Source organism: Guyanagaster necrorhizus (genome assembly GCF_019112545.1).
Source record: "Guyanagaster necrorhizus MCA 3950 unplaced genomic scaffold BT62scaffold_20, whole genome shotgun sequence".
Classification (NCBI taxonomy): domain Eukaryota; kingdom Fungi; phylum Basidiomycota; class Agaricomycetes; order Agaricales; family Physalacriaceae; genus Guyanagaster; species Guyanagaster necrorhizus.
In genome coordinates this window covers 134,557-155,108 of record NW_025064899.1, presented here as the reverse complement: position 1 = coordinate 155,108, position 20,552 = coordinate 134,557, and the positions used below count along the sequence as shown (strand labels likewise).

General features: G+C 46.6%; 3 protein-coding genes across 3 annotated transcripts; 2 read left to right on the top strand and 1 right to left on the bottom strand.

Moving 5' to 3' along the window:
- Window positions 1-2,023: 2,023 nt before the first annotated feature.
- On the top strand, window positions 2,024-3,971 carry BT62DRAFT_1008515 (uncharacterized protein; the record flags this gene model as incomplete). The annotated part of the gene is made up of 6 exons (XM_043177451.1): window positions 2,024-2,156; window positions 2,205-2,359; window positions 2,566-2,747; window positions 2,916-2,986; window positions 3,039-3,288; window positions 3,740-3,971. The coding sequence occupies 6 exons, from the start codon at window positions 2,024-2,026 to the stop codon at window positions 3,969-3,971; spliced, it is 1,023 nt and encodes a 340-aa protein (XP_043037352.1).
- A 7,378-nt stretch (window positions 3,972-11,349) lies between these two features.
- BT62DRAFT_988051 (GMC oxidoreductase) lies at window positions 11,350-14,403 on the bottom strand. The gene is made up of 7 exons (XM_043190094.1): window positions 13,768-14,403; window positions 13,436-13,674; window positions 13,267-13,388; window positions 12,890-13,214; window positions 12,026-12,836; window positions 11,900-11,972; window positions 11,350-11,853 (listed from the first exon to the last, which is right to left on the bottom strand). Exons 1-7 carry the CDS (start codon window positions 14,033-14,035, stop codon window positions 11,649-11,651), a joined length of 2,043 nt encoding a protein of 680 aa, XP_043037351.1. The 5' UTR covers window positions 14,036-14,403; the 3' UTR covers window positions 11,350-11,648.
- Window positions 14,404-17,696: 3,293 nt separating this feature from the next.
- BT62DRAFT_901589 (RCC1/BLIP-II) lies at window positions 17,697-19,813 on the top strand (the record flags this gene model as incomplete). The annotated part of the gene is made up of 7 exons (XM_043183464.1): window positions 17,697-18,209; window positions 18,328-18,463; window positions 18,516-18,702; window positions 18,869-19,049; window positions 19,100-19,280; window positions 19,333-19,568; window positions 19,622-19,813. The coding sequence occupies 7 exons, from the start codon at window positions 17,697-17,699 to the stop codon at window positions 19,811-19,813; spliced, it is 1,626 nt and encodes a 541-aa protein (XP_043037350.1).
- Window positions 19,814-20,552: the final 739 nt, after the last annotated feature.

The window sequence follows — 20,552 nt, the reverse complement described above, 5'->3', positions numbered from 1 at the left end:
AACATGCAGCCAAATTTTTTACCAGAGATTAAAAGCAAGCATGTATAGTTAGTACCATGAATATATATATATTTGTTTCATCATGAGGAAATGCTTTATGAACTGAATAGTGTGGGACTCAAGATTAGTAACTCCATCAGGAAAATTTCTACTACCCTTCACACTGTCTCCATACTTACATGTTCTGGCTATTAATGTTACCCTATACTCACTAAGACCCCATCAGCTTCTGTCTAGTCACTAGAAAGCTGATGCTCATTAAGGATTGAGCCTGCCCAGATTCTTTTCTGAGCACCTTTTTGCCAAAATGTTCTTGTGTCATCAGACAGTCTAACTCCAATCTTCAGTTTATCTTCTTTTTCCATCAGTTTCTTATCTCCACTGGGGTGAAAGGGGTGTTTTATCATTGGATAACTGTCACATCAGGTATTCCATATAGTTTGCACAGGTGAGAAGACAACAATTCTAAAAAAAAACATACTTTTTCACTCTTTTTGTGGCCACTTTGTGACTTGAAGGCTAGGGAGGTGCATGCTAAGATATTCAACATTTTTGGGCCATGCCATATTATATCATATTTTTCTAGGATATATTTGGTGAGTTCCAGGTAGCCTATAAACTACATATTAATGGAGGCACTATACTGATACTGCAGCATGGGCCTTGATGCATTGCCATCTGATTCTCTCTGCAGCACCATTGTGAATCCTTGTCATGGGTGGTTTCATTTTCTTTGTTTGATGGTATTTTCTGAGCTCTTGCAGAATGGACATGACCAGCAGCACAGACATGACTGACAGCAACTGACAAGATTTTGCTCAGCTGTTGAGGTGAGAAGATTCATGCAGTCTATTGTTTTGTTTACATTGATGTGTCTTGCAGCTTTGACCATCTAATCTCCAAATGTAGGAGGTAGAGATTTCCTGCAGGCACTGAATTGCACTCCTCATCATTATCTCACTAAAAGTCTTAAATTTCATTCATCCTCAGATTTGAGGAGAGTTTTGAGCTCGATGAAGACATAGGTGTAACCAATAGCAAGCAGTTGAACTTACATGAAGAAGGTCCAGAATTGAAAGACAACGAGACAAGGCGAGCTCTATTTTATGTTCCTCTTTTTATAGGCCTGATATAATACCAAAGATAGTCTCAGTTCCATCGATGAAGCCATTTAATTGTCCAGCAGGCTTCATTTGTCAGCTCATGGAAACGATTCCGGTGGCTACTCATACTAAAACAGTACTGAAGGCACCAAAACATTTTGGAATATGAATGATGATCAGTGCTGGTATTTCCCACAATCGACGCATTATCTAACACCTGGGCCCTCCGCACTGTATCCAACACCTCCGGCATCTATATCTCCCTCCTCAATGACTCGCCACGTCATTTTTTCTTCTTCAATATGGAGGACAGCCGTACCCGATTCAGTATGTGCCACAGAAGTTCATGGTCTCGTATCCTCCACCGGGCCCTACGACCCACGAGTCGGCAGCTTTTGCTCAGAACCCACACCGCACTCTGATGTACCCGCCATACGAACATGATTACGCACCACAGCCACCGACTTGGAGGTCCCCGGTCATCGATAAAGAGAAGCTATGAGAGTAGGTCATATATGTTGTGCTATCCGTCCTTTCTGATTGTGTCAGACTGGAAAGTGGAAAAGCTTTCACGATGTATTACTTATTTTAGTTTTCGCCTAATCATTGAGTCAGTTACCGCCGCCATCCATATCAACTCCGGACCACTAAGTCAGTATGGAATAGGGAAGAAGCCAAAGACAATTGCGTCGTTCCGTTCATTCTCCTCTCTAAGATTCTGGGCCGTCCTTCACTTATGTACAGGTTCCAATACCTCCTTCCTTGGCCCATAATTGTATCCTCTTTCGCATCTCCATTTCATGACACAGCCTGATGTATCCCGCAGTGCCGACGGAACTCACTGTTACTGACCCCTGAATCACAAAAGAATCGCACAAGTTGCCGCTCCCCGCTATACAACCCCGTTTGATTTCGCTACAATGTTCTATGGGATGGAGCGCGTCCCCCCACATCCGAACACACATCATCCATGTCCCGTTACGAACTGCTCGGCATTTATGTTGGTGGATGAATTCCCCGCGCACTACGAAGCGTTCCATTTCCTCATGAATTGTCACCAAACATTGTGTGCTAAGTGATTCATGATTCATTTATCATAAGATATGGAATATACCGTCGTCATTCACGAGGGAAAGAAGCCATCGTCAGTGATCGCCATCGTAGTTCCGCTTAACGTCCAAAAGTCCCAAAATGTAAATGAACGCCTTCGCGATCCTGTGGCCACGTTATACTTTCTGTCACCGCCGTGGTACACTGTATGAAGCCCCGATTCAGTGCTTGTCACTATAATTTTACGGGTGGCCCTGAAAGGTGATGACAAAAAAGGAGTCAAGGTTTCCCATACACATCTATTTCGCCTTTAAGATGCTGAGTTTGCGTTTGTTATTGCTCTGATCGAGTGCACCGTATTCGCCGGCCTGTATAAATTAAGAGTCCCACATTGATTCTGAACACTAAAAAGTCTGCTACAACACGTCCCGACGATCCCGCTCTCGAACCGCCTTTTTCAAATCTGAACATTACGGACGCCATCGTTCACCTCATCTGCTATACCACCGGACTACCGCATATCAGGAAATTATGTCTTTCCGATTCCTCTGCCACGGCTGCGAAAAAATGGACGCCGCCGGCGAACGCGTCGTTGTATGTCAGTGTGGTGAATTCTGGTGCTCCTCGCTATGCCTAGAAGTGGTACGTGGCATCCAATATTTTCCTACCAATGAACAACTGAAAATCGTGAGTCCAGTTCTTTCAAAGCCATTTCATTGATGCCCCACATCTACAACACGGATTTTTTGATCATTTTCCAAGACTCGATCGGGAAATAGTATCTCAGGGTCCATGGTACGAAAGTATTCGAGGTCTCATATTTCCCCAAGACGGTGCGTCTTCACCTCTTTCATCATATTTTCAAGCTCAAAATAAACGCGTTAGGCTCTGCTCCTATTGAAGTTCCTCTCACGTTCGTATTCCGACACGGCGAGATACTGGACTGTATACCGCAGCTGAACGACTTCTTTCCTCCAGACGAGCATGCCTGTCGAAGGGTCGGTGGACAAAGGGGCGACCCGCCTTTTGAGATTTGGTACTACAAGAATCAAATGCAGCTTTTCTTCGAAGATCCCAATTCTGTGAACGACACGATTATCAGCCTCACCGGTTCTCGTGAGGTACAGAAAATATGGTACGGCCCAGTCATCGCTGTAATACTCCAGAGAGACATCAATCAGTTGAAGTACACAAATGTACAATACCATCACTTAGATGTTTTTGGAAGATTTTTCAGGAGTTATACGTGTCCCTGTGTCGTTTATTGAGTCGGACATTAATCAGACCATTTACCATACAGTAGCTAGTTCCTATATATATCTTATGTACCCATTCGTTCGGAGTAACCATTCAAAGCAGGGGTTTTTCATGCATTCTTGTATGCCGCCAATCTGATTGTGGTTGAAAATGAATGGCAAATATCTGCCCTATGACATTGTGCGTCGTGGACGATATTCCTTTACATCATCCTATATTCTCCCTCGCTCCCAGCGCAATCGTCTACATGTTAGACAGCTTCTCACTCTGGAGAAGATTCAGACATAGAAGACTCGACTGCCACACAGACTAAAATCAGCTCGCCACAGTTCAGAACGCGTGGTACTGCGAGAAATCTTTACACGAGCGAGACTCGTTCAATTTTGCTTTCCGCCATGGAGGTCAGTTGCGAACTTCGACTATTTGGCTAATTCTATACACATTACAAGCTCGTCATTGACGTTGCACCGGAATGTACGCCCAGAAAATACACTCGCCGCACCCAGCATTGAAAGTCTGCAGCACATTGTTTATACCGACTGCGCTAAATCTAACATATGATTTACTATTGTAATGATGGAGGAATTGAGGCACGACGAGCTTGATATTGTGACTGGGTATGGATGTCCTTCTGTTGTCAAAGGCGTCGGGAATTATATATCGTTGACTTCACAAGCGAGGATCGGATGAAAGATGTGATCTGAAAACGGCCCTGAAATATCATTTCTGATATTGTAAGGAGCACGTTGGGCATTCGCTCTTTCGTCTTTTCGAACAATGAACATAAGTAAAAGCCATCTTCATCATGTATAATGAGGAAGGCAATGATTAGATGTCCGAGCTTCTGACTTCAGCCTTCCACTCTGACAAATAACTCATTCTGCTCCGAGTAGACATGAATCGAAAAAGGGAACAGTCCAATGCAGTGATTTGATCCCTTTTCATCAAACATATAACAGTGGTTATTTAGCATATATGTGAATAAGTTGTGAGCCCAGAATGTAAAGAAAGCGAGCATAGTTTAAAAGATCTTAGACAACTTTAAGAATTGGGGCATGCCATTTCAATTCTCATTTTCAAGTGAACTACACAGCGGCAGCAAAATTTATAACACAGGTAAGAATGAGAATCTCCTTAGGACACTGCTTGCTACGCCTATTTCGTTTTCGCCTATCGCCCTCCTCTCCATTCTCTCCGTCGTCTACAGCAGCTGGCTCGTTGCCATCTTCATGTAGAGCATCACCCTTTGTTCCCTTACCCGTCCTGGGGAGATGCCCCATGTGCTTCCACTATGGAAACACTGCGTTTCTATGCCCCAGTTTGCAAGCTTACCGTTCAGGATATAAGCGATTCTTGGGGGAAGGAGAAGATGCTGATAACCCTACCTAGTGTTGTACATCATCCAACTTCATCATAGTCAGGGTCCAAGTCATCAACTTGTAATACAGCTCTGCAGAGAGCGAAAAATGACATACCCATCGACCAGTGCCAAGAATCCATTCCAGAATTGCCAAGTATGACATGCTGCCAGAGGTTATTTGTGTTAGTGTTGCAGAGGTTATCTCAGTCAAGCTTGATCTGGTTGTATGCCTCTGCATCTAGGGTTTCATTCTTGGTAAGTACACTGTAGTATGCAGGGAAGGGTGGAATCATATACACAAAATTGCTCCTAGTAGAGTTTTATTGGCATTTCAACAGATCCTGATAAAATCCTGATTCTGTTCTGGCTTGTCATTAACTTGCAACCTAAGACCTTTCAGACACATTTACTATTCCCTGTAACCTCTGTACTATGAAATCAATCAATGTCTGAAAGTAAGAAAGGGAGCACTGCATGGAGAATTCAATATTATGGCTTAACATGTTGAATTCTATCATTATTTATTTTTTCAATATATTGGGCTCTAATATTAAAATAATCTTCTAATATTTTATGCTGGAAAAAAAATAGTTATACAATTCAATATTCTGAAGAAACAAGGAGGCTCATAGAGCATAAGCATGCAAGGGGATGAAAAGGTAGACATCAATACTTTTAACTCACTTATTATATTTTCATTCAGTCATGTTCTGGTTTAAACAGATGTAGAGAGAAAATTAAGGTATTACTGCTGTCAGAATAGGAGCAATTTAAAGAAAAACAAAGAGAATACCAGGAAAATTATGACAAAAGTTTAGTTCTACAGTATTTTAGCTATATAGCATAATATCTGACTGTGTGAAAATCCAACAAACTTTGATGTAGATCAGTCAAATCATAACTTTTTAACATAATCACTCATATAGCTGCCTAGATATTGGCTAAATAAGTATGAAAACTGTCTAGAATAACTGCTAGATGATAGAATACATCAGTATGGTCATAAATGTCATCCAGAGGATTATGCATCTATAACAACTGAGCATAAAGCTCAGCAAATCATTCCTCCTTCCTTTGTTAATGAAGTTATAAAAGTTTTGTAAAAGGCTGAGTGATAAGTAACAGATCAATATTATTTCCATGAATTACTAAACTCTAGGCTGTGTGACTGTGATATTTAGGCTAAAACCAATGATTAGGGCATGTTCCTATGATATAATGCAGTGAAACTGCCACACAACATTTAACTTTATGCTATCTGACTTGTCCACTGCCTATGGCTTTTCCCACTATGAACTCCCAAGGTTTTTCTTCTGAATATGGGTCAAATGCATATTCTGGATCTGCTGTGGTGATCCCCAACTATTCTATAGTCAACAGTCATGCCTCTGCATAGTACCTCCATGTCAAATCTTAACGAATAATTTTTCATAACTTTGCTCTATGTTGAGTAAATGTGGAATTCTCATGAAATCGTTAGAGAGGAATGCTGCATAGGACTCCAGACTGGTTTTGAATTTTTATCCTCTATTATATGCGGCATAAAACAGTCCTAACAAGGTAACGTCATCAGTTTATTCCTCTTTCTCCCTCGTCGAACCATCCCTCTCCTCTTTTTCCCGACTCCTAAGCCCGCTACACGTCTTCATATGAACCATCAATGTTGACATAGTTATCAACAAACTCTGACAGTTCGGGCACTCTATATGGCTCAACTTGAGGTGTTTTTCCAGGACATGACTCGTCACATCCTCGAGCCTGAGATTCATATGATTCTTGTCATGCGATCGGCAGACAATTTGTTTACGACACAGGGGTGTGTGCTGTCCCTCCGGGTTATGCGGATCCAACCAGATAGCACACAATGTTTGGTGACAATTCATGAGGAAATGGAACGCTTCGTAGTGCGCGGGGAATTCATCCACCAACATAAATGCCGAGCAGTTCGTAACGGGGCATGGATGGTGTGTGTTAGGACGTGGAGGGATGCGCTCCATCCCGTAGAATGTTGTAGCGAAATCAAACGGGGTTCTATAGCGGGGAGAGACAATTTGTGCGACCGTTTTTGGATTGAGGGGTCGGTAACGGTGAGTTCCATCAGCACTGCAGTCGGGATACATCAGGCTGTGTCAAGGAATGAAGGTGCAAAAGAGCATACAATTTATGGGCCAAGGAAGGAGGTATTGGAACCGGTACATAACTGAGGGACGACTCAGAACGTTGGAGAGAAGAATGAATGGAACGACGTACTTGTCTTTGGCTTCTTCAGTATTCCATGATGACTTACTGGCCCGGAGTTGATATAGATGTCCGCGGTAACTGACTCCATGATAAGGCGAAAACTTAAATCAGTAATACAAAGAAAGGTCCTACCTCCCGGAGTGAGAAGTCATCCTCCATCGTGGAGCTTTTCCACTTTCCAGTCTAATATAATGAGAATGGATAGATAGAACAAGGTATATGACCCACTCTCTTAGCTTCTCTCTTTTTGCGGCTGGCGAGCTCCAATTCAGTGGCTGTGGTGCGTAATCATGCTCGCATGGCGGGCACATCAGAGTACGGTGCGGATTCCGAGCAAAAGCTGCCGACTCGTGGGCCGTAGGGCCCGGTGGAGGATACGAGACCATGAACTTCTGTGGCACATACTGAATCGGGTGCGGCTGTCCTCCATATTGAAGAGGAAAACATGAGGGTGGCGAGTCATTGGAGGAGGAGGGAGATATAGACGCCGGAGGTGTTGGATACAACGTGGAGGGCCCAGGCGTTAGATAACGCGTCGGTTGTGAGAAGTACCGGTGCTGTTCATTATTCGTATCCCAAAATGTTTTCGTGCCTTCGGTACTGTTTTCGTGTGAGTAGAAACCGGAATCGTTTCTGTGATCTGACATCTGAAACTCGCTGGACAATGAAGCGGCTTCGTCAATGAGACTGAGACTATCAGGGTATTATATCAGGCCCATAAAAAGAGGAACATGAACCAGAGTTCACCTTGTCTCCCTATGTCCCAATTCCAGGCCTTCTCCTTGTAAATTGGATTGCTCGCCATCAGTTGCTCCTACAGCGTCGTCGAGCTGGAAAATCTCTTCAAAACTGGGCATAAACGGACAATCGACTTAGTGCGACAATGATGAGGAATGCAACTCAGTACCTCCAGGGAGTATCCACGTCCTGCGGTTGGAGATTTGACGGTTTGAAGCTGGGAGACGCGTCAATCTAAACAAAAAAATAGATTGCCCAACACTGCTCACCTAAACAGCTGAGCGACATCTTGTCCGTCGCTGTCAGTGGCGTCTGTACTGCGAGTCGCGTCCATTCTGCACAAGCTCAGAAAATACTATGAAACAGGGAACAAAGCCACCCACAACAAGGATCCACCACGGTGATGCAGCGCATCATACTCAGCCGCCATCCTGCAACCAAGTAAGCATGGATAGACGCGCGGGTAAGGGGAATTGGTACTTACACAGGCAAGGGAACAAAGTACGACGCATCTATTGTAGGAGAGTCCAAGGTGAGGCGACGGAATTTTGAATAGGATTTTATACAAGCGCGTGACCGCCCGGTGACTGCTAGCCTTATTCGGGTTTCATTGGGGTGGCTTTTTCATGTTTGATATTCAGGTAGGATGGGAAGGATATCCTGACGTAAATGGATTGCGGTGTAGAGAAGCCTTGATTTCCCTCCATGCAACTGTATCACCCCAGATGGTTTTTCTAAAACAATTCCAGCTAGATTCAGAGACAATACTGCAGTGACAGTGGAAACAGTCAGCGAGACGGGTTTCACATCAGGATAAGGCCCACGAGAAGAGGAAAACTGCCTGTTTGTCCAGAGTACGATTTTCTCCTACAGCGGAAAATCAATGAAGCGTCGTTAGGTGACTTTATCTACTCACATCATCCGCGACGGTATCAGGAATGGAGGAATTATGGACTACAGAGGATGATCATAGAATTGCGGTCATTGTGTAGGATTTCATTTACCCTGAATAACTATCTAGTGGCTGTTTGAATGCCCTTACGAGCTTTTTTAGATCACCCAAGGCTGTTATGGCTGAAGTTAGACAGAGCAACAGCAACGATCCGAGACCAACACATACCTAAGAATGCCATTGATAGATCTCTGTTCCGTAAGTGGTTCAGACCTTCCTTATACTTTGCGCTGATGACATCGATGGCGTCGATGTTCCCCCACCCAATAACCTCTTGAAGTGGGTGGGACATGACCCGAAAACAGCTCACAAAGTCATGCCTATTCCAAATGCAGAATGCATTGAAAATTCCCTCTGCGATACGTTGTCGCCGTCAAGTAAAATCGTTCGCTTCGTCTCTCTGGCGAACCCAATTTCAATAGATCTATACAATCTACAACGAAGTCAGTTCCGTCATCATAGGTGGATTGTATGAGGTTACCTTGTGCGATCCCCAGTGCGTTAATTGACAATCGTTCGAGCGATATAAAGCGAGAAACACCCTGAACACGTCAGCGTTCCATCTCTGTAGCAAAATGGGACTTTGAGACGATGTGATTTGCACAACCGAGAGAGAGGAGATCCTGACATCCAAATGATTTTGATTGCTTGGTGCCTTTGCTACTTTGAACAATTCGTCTTGAGACTCCGTAGTGTGCTATCAGGCATTCGAAAGCTTTCCGGTCACAGGGGTGTTGGCTCAGAGAACGATGGTTTGAGGTTGTTGAGGAGGTTTGAATTCTGATCTTCGGTCTTATGAGCTAAAAGACAGCGGCATTAACTTTGTAGTGAGTTCTGCACCTATGGTTACCCATTTCATTTTCTGTAACGGCCATGAATATCTATCTACTGTTTAATAAACGCACCGAAAGAAATCGTCTGAGAAAGTTTTGAAAAAGCCTGAGATTGGGGACGTACAATGCTGAATCTGAGGTAGCCCTATGATATCTGAGTTCAATATTTATGGAATTTCAAGCACCTAGCGGCTTTCATTGGATGTAAGGGGAAAAATCCGTGTCGTTCGCGTTCAAGAATCAAGATGAAGGTTGAAAGAGAATGCTGATGCCGAGCGATCGGACCACCGCCTGTTGGACGGGTCCGAAATACATTATGGCCCTTTTTGACTTTGATCTTCATGTCATTAACGGTTACAGTTGACGGTCTTGCTAAGGTATCCGAAAATTCCTATTGGAAATCCTCGGTGTTGCGCAGGGTAGACTCCAGGCTGGTAAGGCCAGAAGGTATGAACTTCTTGTTCTACAGCTCCTACAGAGCTTGTATTTATACTCTCCAGGATTATATCTAGAATCTACTACAACTTTCTCTTTCTCTCGAGCTTACTCATCAGCTCTCGGCATGATGCCGGATTGCCCTTTCCAAAACTTTCCAGCAAAATCCCAACAGTTCCTACTGCTTATGGTTCAATTTTTTTTTTTGCCTCGATCTGGAATCACTTGTAGTTTAAAGATGTTCAAAATTACACGATTATGGGAGGAAGAAGGGTCAGTCAAGGCTACGTGCTGTCGTGCAGTCCACCTCATATTTACTGACATCAATTGTAGTGACGACGTCGCGTTTCCGAGGAGTTAGAATGACTTCTTACCATGTGGGCTGCTCCGGAGGTTCGCCAGATCGTGACCATTGAAGCAATCGAATATACGAGTAGGAGTCAAATCGCTAGAGTTGCTTATTTGTAGAGGGACTCCCTAGACGATCAAGCTGCTATAGGTTTTTTATCGGTTTCAGTTTGCCTCGTCGACATCAAAGTTGAAGATGGTAACTATATTTGTGTTAGGGCTTATTATGGTGAGCTATTGCCTGAACACTGATAGTATCTGGCGGAATATTCGCCTATCCTGGAAACATTTTCTCTTCAGTCGTTCGCGGAAAACAGAAGATGGAGAATTCAATCTCATTCCCATTTGAAAATTATCTCTGGCGGCATCCTAGGTTATCTCTCCATCGTACTCTAGCGCGTTGTATGCCATTAAATACATTGGTCCTTTCGCATCGAAGACATTCAGGGTCTCGACGATATGACATATCGACATCTCGCCAATTTTGCGGTGCTTGAGCAATTGGCCAAGAGCTTTCTAATCCTGCTGTCACGTAGACTGGCGATCCCTGGGAGCGCACTGACTATCAGATTCTAGACTCATATAATCAGCAATCTCTCATCGACCTCAAATACCTTTAAGATGAGACTTTTGGTCTTAGTGCTGGCCCTAATAGCTAGCTCAAATGCCCAATCCTACAAGCTAGACAGAATTTCGAGGATGGTTCCCCAGTTCATACCGGCGAGTTTATCGCATTATGTTCTACCGTAGCTGCAGCCGCCGACAATGCCAGTGATGCAGATGGACTATATTAATTCTGTGGTACTGCCGAGTCCACGGCCGTACGTGAAGATTTAAACGGCGGATTTTTCTGCAAGTGTACGATAGATGTGTACGCTGCTGTTGCTTCTTATTCCATGTGTCTTTCCGTATTTCCTGATGATTTACCTATAGATTTAGTTATACACTTGAATACTATGATTATCATACTATGCCTCATTTGGCTGATGCGCAGAAGATACTGTGGCCTACCAATCCTTATTGCTCCTGGTGCTCGGTGTCGAAGCAATCTGCATTAAATTTAACTAAAGTCGAATGGACATGTTTTCTACCGGAGCAGACATGAATATAAGTAACATCCATTTGACTACGCGAGCAAGTGTCCGTCAAATGTAGGAGGAAAACCCGTCTTCCTAGATACGAAAGATGAAGGTAAAGGTATAACGAAAGTGATATGAACGAGCGTCCGTGGCATGCGCCAAGTTGATTATAGTATGGACTGTCCGTAGTGAAAAAGTCCGAGTTCGTAGCAAGTAAACGTATCACTGTCATGAGAATCCATCCATCGTTACTTACCACACCATCATGCTGAAGAACAAAGCAGCGACAATACTCCACACGGGTATCCGCACCGACACGGCGCCGCCTTTGGTCTTCGTAGTGGTCGTTGAAGACGTCGACGTGCTGGAAGAGGCGGAGGAAGTGGAGGAGGAGTTGCTCGTAGAGATAACTCCGTTGTTGATGCCTCGAATGATGGTGGCGCCTTGGTAGCCGATGCTGGAGGAAGGTCAGAAGCGTAGAGCACGAGGGAAATAAGACTCACGCGAATGCGGGAGATCCTGTGTGGGAAGACATTGACATGGGGAAGATCGAGGCGTCGACAACGCGGACGTTGGCTGCAAGGCTTTCAGCATAAAATGAAACGGCGCAAAGGTGGTGGTACACTCACAAGTTCCGTATACCAAGCAGTATTTGTCGACGACACCACCTTGAGCCTCGGGCAACATGCTCATACTACCCAATGGGTGGTAATCCGTGTGCACATTGTCGTTCATCCAGGTGTTGAGATCATCATCGGAGCTGACGCTCGTTCCGGGAGACGATTCGGTACCGAGGTACTGCGCGATGGGGTTCGCAGCAGCGATGTTTCGGACCAGTTTGAATGCTGCGCGGAGAATATCCCTATCAGCCCAGTGGGAGAAGTATCCGGGATCGATGAGCGGCTGATCGAACGCGCTAGTGGAGTTGAGAGTGATCTGTCCGCGACTGAGGGGGTGTTGGAGGGCAGCTTGGATGGTGACAGTGCTGGCGGCGTTGAGAGAGAGGAGGATCTCGACTTGGGGGACGGAGGAAGGGTAGTAGGTTTCGGTGATGACGTCGAAGGTGCTTTTGTAGCCTGCGAGGATCGTCGAGTCCGTCGAGGGGATGTAGGCTTCCGAGGCGGTGTACTCATTCCGGACGGTCGAGATCCAGGTGGTCATGTTGTCGCCCATGAGGGTGGTGAGGTTGACGTAGGCGATGGCGTCCGAGATAAAGGAGAGCCATTCTGCAGTCTGGGAATAAGCGGAGTCGGAGTCTTCGATGTTCAACATGGTGTCTTGTTCCGTGGCCCAGTTGATGCCGTTTCCGACGTGGTCTTGGAGGTTTTGGCCGACTCCGGGGAGATCGAGGACGACGTCGATACCGGCTGCCGAGAGAACAGAGGAGGGGCCGACACCGGAGAGGAGCATGATGTGGGGGGAACCCACGGTACCACCGGACTTTGTGTAAATAGTCAGGAAAAAGTATATCTGAAAGAGAAAAGAAGGCGTACGAGAATAACTTCCTTGTCGACGGTAATCGTATGCTCGCTATCACTTTCGTCTTCCTGCCAGACGACACTCGTCGCCTTGATGTCGCTGCCGGATGTATCCCAGTTGATGCGAACAACGGTCGCGTTAGGGAGAATGTGCAAGTTGGACCTTGGCGGCAAAGGATCGATGTATGCAGACCGCGAGTAAGATCGGGTCCAGTTTGTCGGGTTAATAGCAGATGTGGATACGAATGCGCCCCAGTTTTCTCCACCGTGAGGGTCTTGACGGGATTCGATGCCAGCTGCGAGGCAAGATGTCGTCCAGTTTCCGTTGAATCCGAGTTGACTAGATTAGGATTAAAAAAATAGATAAAATACGTTTGGGAGGAGGGACATACACAGCTGGATATGAGGAGTGGAATGGTCCGCTGGTACCGTGGACGCTGGCATCATATGTGATGTCGCCAATACTCTCAGCCTCGGACGTAGGCGCGGTAAATGTCTCGATTGTTTTCATGACCTAGCGAAAATAAATAGAAGAACATGGGTGAAAGGAAAATGACGCACATTGTAAAAGTTATCCCAATTCCAGTAGTCCTCGTCACCGATCAACGATGCCCAAGCATCGATCTCAATCTGCGGTGGGCGCGTAAAGTACATGCCGTTGATGGCACCAGAACCACCCAAAATCTTGCCGCGGGACCATGTGAGCGTACGATTAGCGAGGTTGGATTGCGAGGTCGTCTTGAAGGACCAGTCGTAAGAGGTACTGCCAAGACCGTCGTAGTAGGTGTCACCCGGTGTATCTATGGATCAATATTTCATTAACGGGTCGGCAAAACGGAGTGCGCCACGACGGAATGTAATCGTGAATTTAAATGGAATGGAATAGTGCTTACCGCGGCGGGTAGCTACTGCGTCACCACTCGCACCAGCCTCGAGAACGAGAACAGTAGCATTGGAATCTTCAGAAAGAATTGAAGCGACGACGAGACCTGCAGAGCCGCCCCCCGCAATGATGTAGTCGTACGAGCCAGAAAGAGAAGAAGAATCGATTATAGCTCGCTTAGAGGGTGTGCTGCGGTGGTGCTGCCGATGGTAGATGTCATGAGCGAGTGAGGTAAAAGGAGCGACGAGGGCGAGCGCCAGCAGAGTGGCGCGATGCATTTTCGAAGTCGAAAAAGAAAAAAAAGATGAGAAGGCGGGACTTTGCTTGGCAAGAGCTTTTTGAAGAGTGATAACCGCCAAGTATCACGGAAAATTAGTGGGAAGAGGGGAGTGTGTACAGGTTCGTGGCAGAGGAGAAAAAAAGGAGGAGCGAGAGCGTGGCGGAGGCCGGTCTGGAATGATTTGAAGCAGGGTAAGCTATAACGCCGACGGCACGGATCCGTAGCACTCGCGCAGTCTGCCTCCAACTGATGCTGCTACTGCAGCCTTTGCCGTTAATAGTTGAAACGATAAAGGAGGGACGTTTCGTGGCTTAAGAGTTCACTACTCGGACCATAGGTGGGTGTTGTACATACCGCCGGTAAAGAAATTTCTAACGGAAGGATATTTTCGGTGGTTTATTTTTAGAAGGAGGGAAAACGGAATGTATTACGTTTGTTTGTTTTGTCACAAATGATCGTTGCCACCAACAGGAGCTTCGTGTGGCCTTTGATGAGCTGTTGAAGGGCGATAGAAACCATCTGTTGCTTTTTTATTACTTGGAGACGCCTGATAAAATGAACATTTATGACGGGTACGGACGTCCCTTCGTCGAATATGGCAAGCTATTAAAAGATGATGGCTACGCCGTTCTGGAGCCTTGGGTGGTTATTTTTGTTAGCAGTTCCCGCTAACCCATCTGAAATCCAGATCAATGCTGTGGTGCACGAGAGCACCAGCCTTTCGCAGTTCCGAGTGTAGCCTTTTATGGGGTAAGAGCTACATCAGTTTCTGATGATTGGTTGTTGCAACCACCCATTTAGTGCGTGTTTCAAGATACACGTACAACTAACAGCAGCTCTGGGCGCTATTAGCAAAGGGGAAATAGGAGCTCATGGCAGCAGTCCGGAATCGGAAAGTGAGCTATGTATTCGATTTTTGTACCCTCCTATTTGGCAGTGATCATGAGTGGTCTTTAATGGCTTTCCCTGCGAAATTATTTTCTAAGCCTGGTGTGCGCCTGATTCGCTTGGGCCTTGTGGTCTAAGACCGACTGGAATAAATAGTTAAATTTGCAGTTTATTGATGTCTTTTCTCCGATTCAACGAGAATTCGTAGAGAGAATTTCCCCATAGTTAGAGTTTGCTTACCTAAATATTTTTCTAGTTGCGACAACTGGATGAGAGACGGGGACCGAGGGCCATCGTGATCAAATCGCGGCGGAAGAGTGCCACTGATGATAGAATCGTCGTCTGATCCTGGTTGATCAGCGCGTGAGTATGATCCATTCAGTTCGCATTCTAATTTTTATTCACCTTCCACCACAAAGTCGCGTCTAAGATTTCCCATCGACGTGTTTGAATAAAAGGGCGGGACGCGTCGGTCAATTCACGTGATCTGACGCGGTGGCGAAACAGGGCCAACGCGGGGAAATCGAGTTTTTCATCTTGCTTTCCTTCCACCACCATCTTTGCAATTCCTCATCGTTTGCTACGATGATCACAGCGTATTTCTTCCTGATACGGTGCCTCTAGATGCTTGTCGACCCGGCAGCGCTGCTTTGTTTGTCATTAGCGCCGACCTTCAAGGTACCATCATTATGGCTGTCCCTGTTCCTATTCACTCAGATACTGGACATAGAGCCAGATGTCACTTCGTTAGGATTCCGTGGTAGAGAATAATAAGAAAGGTAAGTAACCATCGACGTATGCACAGTGCGCATATGCTAATATCTGGTTCTCATATCGTCAATAGATATTTCAGCGCCATTTTCGAAGTATGAATCTTCAAATATTCTGCATATATGAGCTGTTTCTCCGTGTAACCGGGAGCCGAAAACATGCTACGAGGTGCAATCAGTAGAAGCGAAACTTAGGTGCAATTCTTTGCGTTGCTACTTTGGGTATATGCTGACTTCTATGACCGTAAAGTGGGTGAAAGTTCCCGATGATGTCCTCTCTCCGGGTGGGGTCCCCATCATACATGTCAATGCAATACCAAAATGATCCTGTCTTTCCTCCTTGTCCAGTATCTGGGCTTTCCTTGCCTCGTGGAGGGTCATCTCGTTACAGAAGAACCTATGCGCGCGAACGTTGGAGAAACCCTTTTTCTCCTGCAGGAAGAAGGGTCTTCCATTACCCGGCCTTAGGAATCTCCTCCGTCCCGCAGTAATGTCGACACAGTATTTCTCACGCGGCTCCTCCCATTACCAGCATGATTAAGCCGTGTTCCTGTGACTCGCCTGACACCATCATTTCCGGTACTTGCACTTTTCAGTCTTAACTTCTTTCCTCTCTTCGGCATAGTCCTTCTTATGACATCAGTGCTAAACTGTCCCACCTTTCCTCGTTCGCGAAATCATCCGATTTCGTGATACCTACCACCGGCGACGGTTCTGAGCTCCGGTTTTATGTACACGGGATCTCAAGGCAGTCGGCAGTCTTTCAGCAACGAAGATTGCAATTCGAACGGTGTTCAAAGTCATAGCAAAATCCGATGGCAGTGGACTACGTCGGCAAGAGTCCCATTTCCACTGGCATTCCATGTGGTAGCGAGCGTTCTGGATTCCTTGGTTTCATGCGAAAGCACCTTATGACCGTTTCCTCCCTCGAAGAATGGATTGCAGTGCGAGGGATTGGCTGTGTTCTCCGCTTTTGCGTTTCCCTCATTCTCGACCTTGTTCAAGCACTCCCCAGTAGCGCACGATGCGTTTGATCATTACCTTTGCATCCCGGTAAATAGTCATCACCTCGTCCCTAACGGCGTCGAATCAGCTCACTGTCATATTCCATAATCAAAATCTTAACGAGGTTACTGGCTGTGGGTCTTTATTTATTCAAAGCGCACTTTTAACTCACTAACATACAGTCAATCTTTATTCCCGGTTGGGATTTTCTTCCTTACCTCAATGACCCCGGTCTTCCGAGGCGTTCTCGTGTTGTACTGGAAAAGGTATTTCGGTGTCCTTGAGATTAATGACCGAGCTGTGGCTGACAGCCTCCGAATAGGTCGGTATGATTGTTCAACGTCCAACCCTGTCAGTTTACCTTTACTTTCCTCCGCTAACCATGACCGTTGTAGACCTGGGGCTCTCGCCGACATCGCTTTCACATATCCGCTTGCCGGAATAGGTAGGTTATCCCATGATTACGACAGCCTCAATATGGTTGCATGACGGACAGAAGCCTGCCCTTTTTGTTCTTAATTGGTACGACTCGGAGTCATTGGAACCATTATAGCAGTTCGTGGAGCACTCGAACGGCCATCCTAGAGAGTCTAGGGTTAAGATTCCCGCTAATTCCTGTGGAAAGAGCGGTCGCCGCAGGGAACGACGCTCTTTATGAAGGCAGACGGCATTGTGTCTTCCTTCTGCTTTGTACGACTCTTCGTTTCCATATACCTATGTAGAACTATACCGCACCGCGAACGATTTTCCCCTCCGCAACCGCCATCTGGGCCCCGGGGGCCACATGCCATTTTTGGCTCCGATGCTGCTTCGCTGTCATCAAGTCCGACATAAGCCGACCCACATCAACCCTCATCAACCACCACCCACGATCGCCGTCACTGGCAAACTCTGCACTACACGCCAACATATCAACACTCTCAACGACGTCGTTGCAAAATACGGCCAACAACGTCCCTGGAAAAGTCGTACAAACAAGACCCGCAGGAAATTCCAATGGCGAGTTCCAGTAAAACCGCCAACAAAACGGAACCAGAATGGGGGCGAGGTACGTTTTCTGTCACCTTTTTGGTAGCAAACTTGCTGAAAGCATTTTTTCCTTTCTCCTTTTTGCCATGTCTAGTGCTCATCTGTGGTGGCACCGCCTGGACCAAACTCGGACGGAAAGGCCCCGCGTCACCGGACGACGGCGAAGATCTCCTCGAGCCCCACATTCTCCGCTCGCTCTCGACGATTCGCGCTGCCTCCATTCACACTTCGTGCTCGGCGGTGCATTTCGTCGTTATAGACGTGGACGGCGTGGCTTGGTTATTCGGTCGTAACGGGAGTTCATGTCTGGGCCTGGGGGGTACCGTGGATGCCGTGAGCGAGGAGGAGCCACTGAGGATCGCGGTGGAGGACTTGGGAGGTGAGGGCCACTGGGTACATGCTGCGTGTGGGAGGAATCATACATTGCTCGTCGCCAGCGATGGTGGGGTCTGGACGGCGGGTACGAATGTCTTTGGGCAGGTGCGTTTTTTTCCCTTAGCTGATCTATGTGTGGCGCTGACGATTAGGCCTCTGCTCTCTTTTCCCTTCTCTTTGCTTCCGCACTTCCCTCTTCCTTTCCAAACCTGATATACTGCAGTGTGGCCATTCTCCGAGTCCCGAGATACCGACCTTCAAGCGCATACCGTTCTTTGGTGCCGACGAAGGCCAAGAAAAAGCTGGCAAGGCATCGGCGGGGGTGACGTTCTCATGTGTCTTAACTGAGAGCGGGAAGGGTACGCTTAACTGACATCTCCTTTAGTGATCCAAGCTGAACCTAGGGAACAGTATATGCCTTTGGTTCCGGGGAGAAAGGCCAGCTCGGGAACGGGACGACCGGCGAGCGCATTACGACGGGAAACAAGACGGCATTTGATATCGTTTACGAACCCGTCATGGTGAAGGATTTGGGGCCTGAGAAGATTACGCAGCTGTCGTCAGGTCAGCAGCATTCGATTGCGCTGGATGAGAAGGGGTACGTGATCCACATCTTTCCCGCCTTCGAATCCTTCCGTCCTTCGCTGCGTCGACTGAGTTCTACAACATACTCCCCGCGTGTATTATCGCACCTTAGCAACGGCCGATCCTTTTTTCCCCTTGTTCTAGACCTTCCAAGCTCCTTCGCTCACTACTCTCCACAGTACCGTTCATGTCTGGGGTTACAACGGATACTGCCGTCTCGGTCTAGGCAATCAAGTTGATGCACTCCGGCCCAAACAAGTACCTCAATTCGCGGGGGCGAACGCAGGCATACTGGTCGCTGCTGGACCGAGTAATTCGGTCGTTGTAGATAAGGGCGGGATGTACTGGATGACGGGAAAGGTTTGTACATATTTTGTTGACCATGCCGTGACGCTGACTATCAGCTGTAGTGGAAAAACTCAGGCGATGGATCATCAGGTTCCCCCTACAGCAGCTTCCGGTACATGCCTGATATTATGGGCTGCAAAATTACTGCCGCAGCGTCTGGAGGAGTAACACATTGGGCATTGACACCAGATGATGAGGGTGAAGGGACTATGACTATATCATGGGGGCAGAACGCCGCGAATGGTACGATTCTTCCTTCCGTTCCCGAGTCACGTCGACACTAATTCCTGTATAGGTGAACTCGGACTGGGACCATCTGAGCCTAAATCGGCTACAAAGCCTATCAAGCACCAATTGTTGGCAGGCCTGGACGTGCTGTCCATCGCGCCAGGACAAAATACGACACTCTTCCTCGTTCGACCGTCTGACAAGATGAGCGAGTTGCCGCGACACCCTGCTGAGGTAGAAGTCAGCGACGCCTGTGTCATATGCCGGAGGGAGGACGACGAGGAAGCTCTGGAGTGTGATAAGGTACGTCCGCGCTCTATTTCGTCTTTCTCCCAGTATTGATATTAGTGGTTTAGTGTGACAACCCATACCATCTGTCGTGCTTAACCCCGCCTCTCACGGCCGTACCAGAGGGTGAATGGTTTTGTCCACGATGTATCAGTGCACTTGTTGGCCGACGACTGAAGGCTGATGGTGAGTCAGGTAAAAGAAAGGCCCTGCCGAGTAGTGGTGGGAGGAGTAGTGCGCAGAAGAAAAAGAAGCAGTAGGTGTTTTCAGGGTGGGGCATGGACTTGTGTTATTGTGTATGTATCACCCTAAAATGCTCATCATCGCTGTCGATGTTACTGTTATACATACATTCCTTTTCTCGAGAATGTATTGCCTTTTCGCAGATGCGATACATTGCTGTTCAATTCTATACCTTGTAGATAGAGAATGGTGTCACCTAGGGATGGTTCTTTGTTGCGGATTTCTCCATGAAATGTATAACAGTTTACCGGGAAATTTCCTACAGTTTTTGATATATTTCAAGATCAACTACAACAGGTAGAGTGGACAAGAAGGATTTGAATTGATGCTGAGTTCGTGAGAACGGCAATGAAACCAGCGGTGATACGGGTGAATTAACTTTCCAGCTCGCATGAAGATATTTTCTCTTTGTAGAAATCGGTGTCGTGTGCGGAGAAACAAAGGGTACCAGCCTGCAGACGGGAAATTCACAAGACGTCAAGGTGAAAGAAATGATCCACCATTTCCAACCAGCCACTGTTACCCTAAATCAGCGCATGCATCTCCTGAAAGGTTTCAATTTATTCAGCGGTTATGGCATGAAGACTAACTGTTAGTTCCTTGCAGCAGTGCTAGAGGGGTCAATGCCAATTATGCAGTTTGCAACTACCCGAATGCATTCCAATGCTAGGTCATGAGGTTAACATGTAGGCAGTTTCCTGGTATGAAACTCCCGATAGAAAAGAACATGTACCGATACCCATTTCCCAAGTCTTG

Bases quoted from the DNA above. Each gene is read 5' to 3' on its own strand.
- BT62DRAFT_988051 (XM_043190094.1), bottom strand. From the start codon at position 14,035: ATGCATCGCGCCACTCTGCTGGCGCTCGCCCTCGTCGCTCCTTTTACC. The intron at 13,215-13,266 runs GTATGTCCCTCC...ATCCTAATCTAG, and splicing joins CACTCCTCATATCCAGCTGT to TCAACTCGGATTCAACGGAA. The intron at 12,837-12,889 runs GTACGCCTTCTT...ATTTACACAAAG, and splicing joins TCGACAAGGAAGTTATTCTC to TCCGGTGGTACCGTGGGTTC.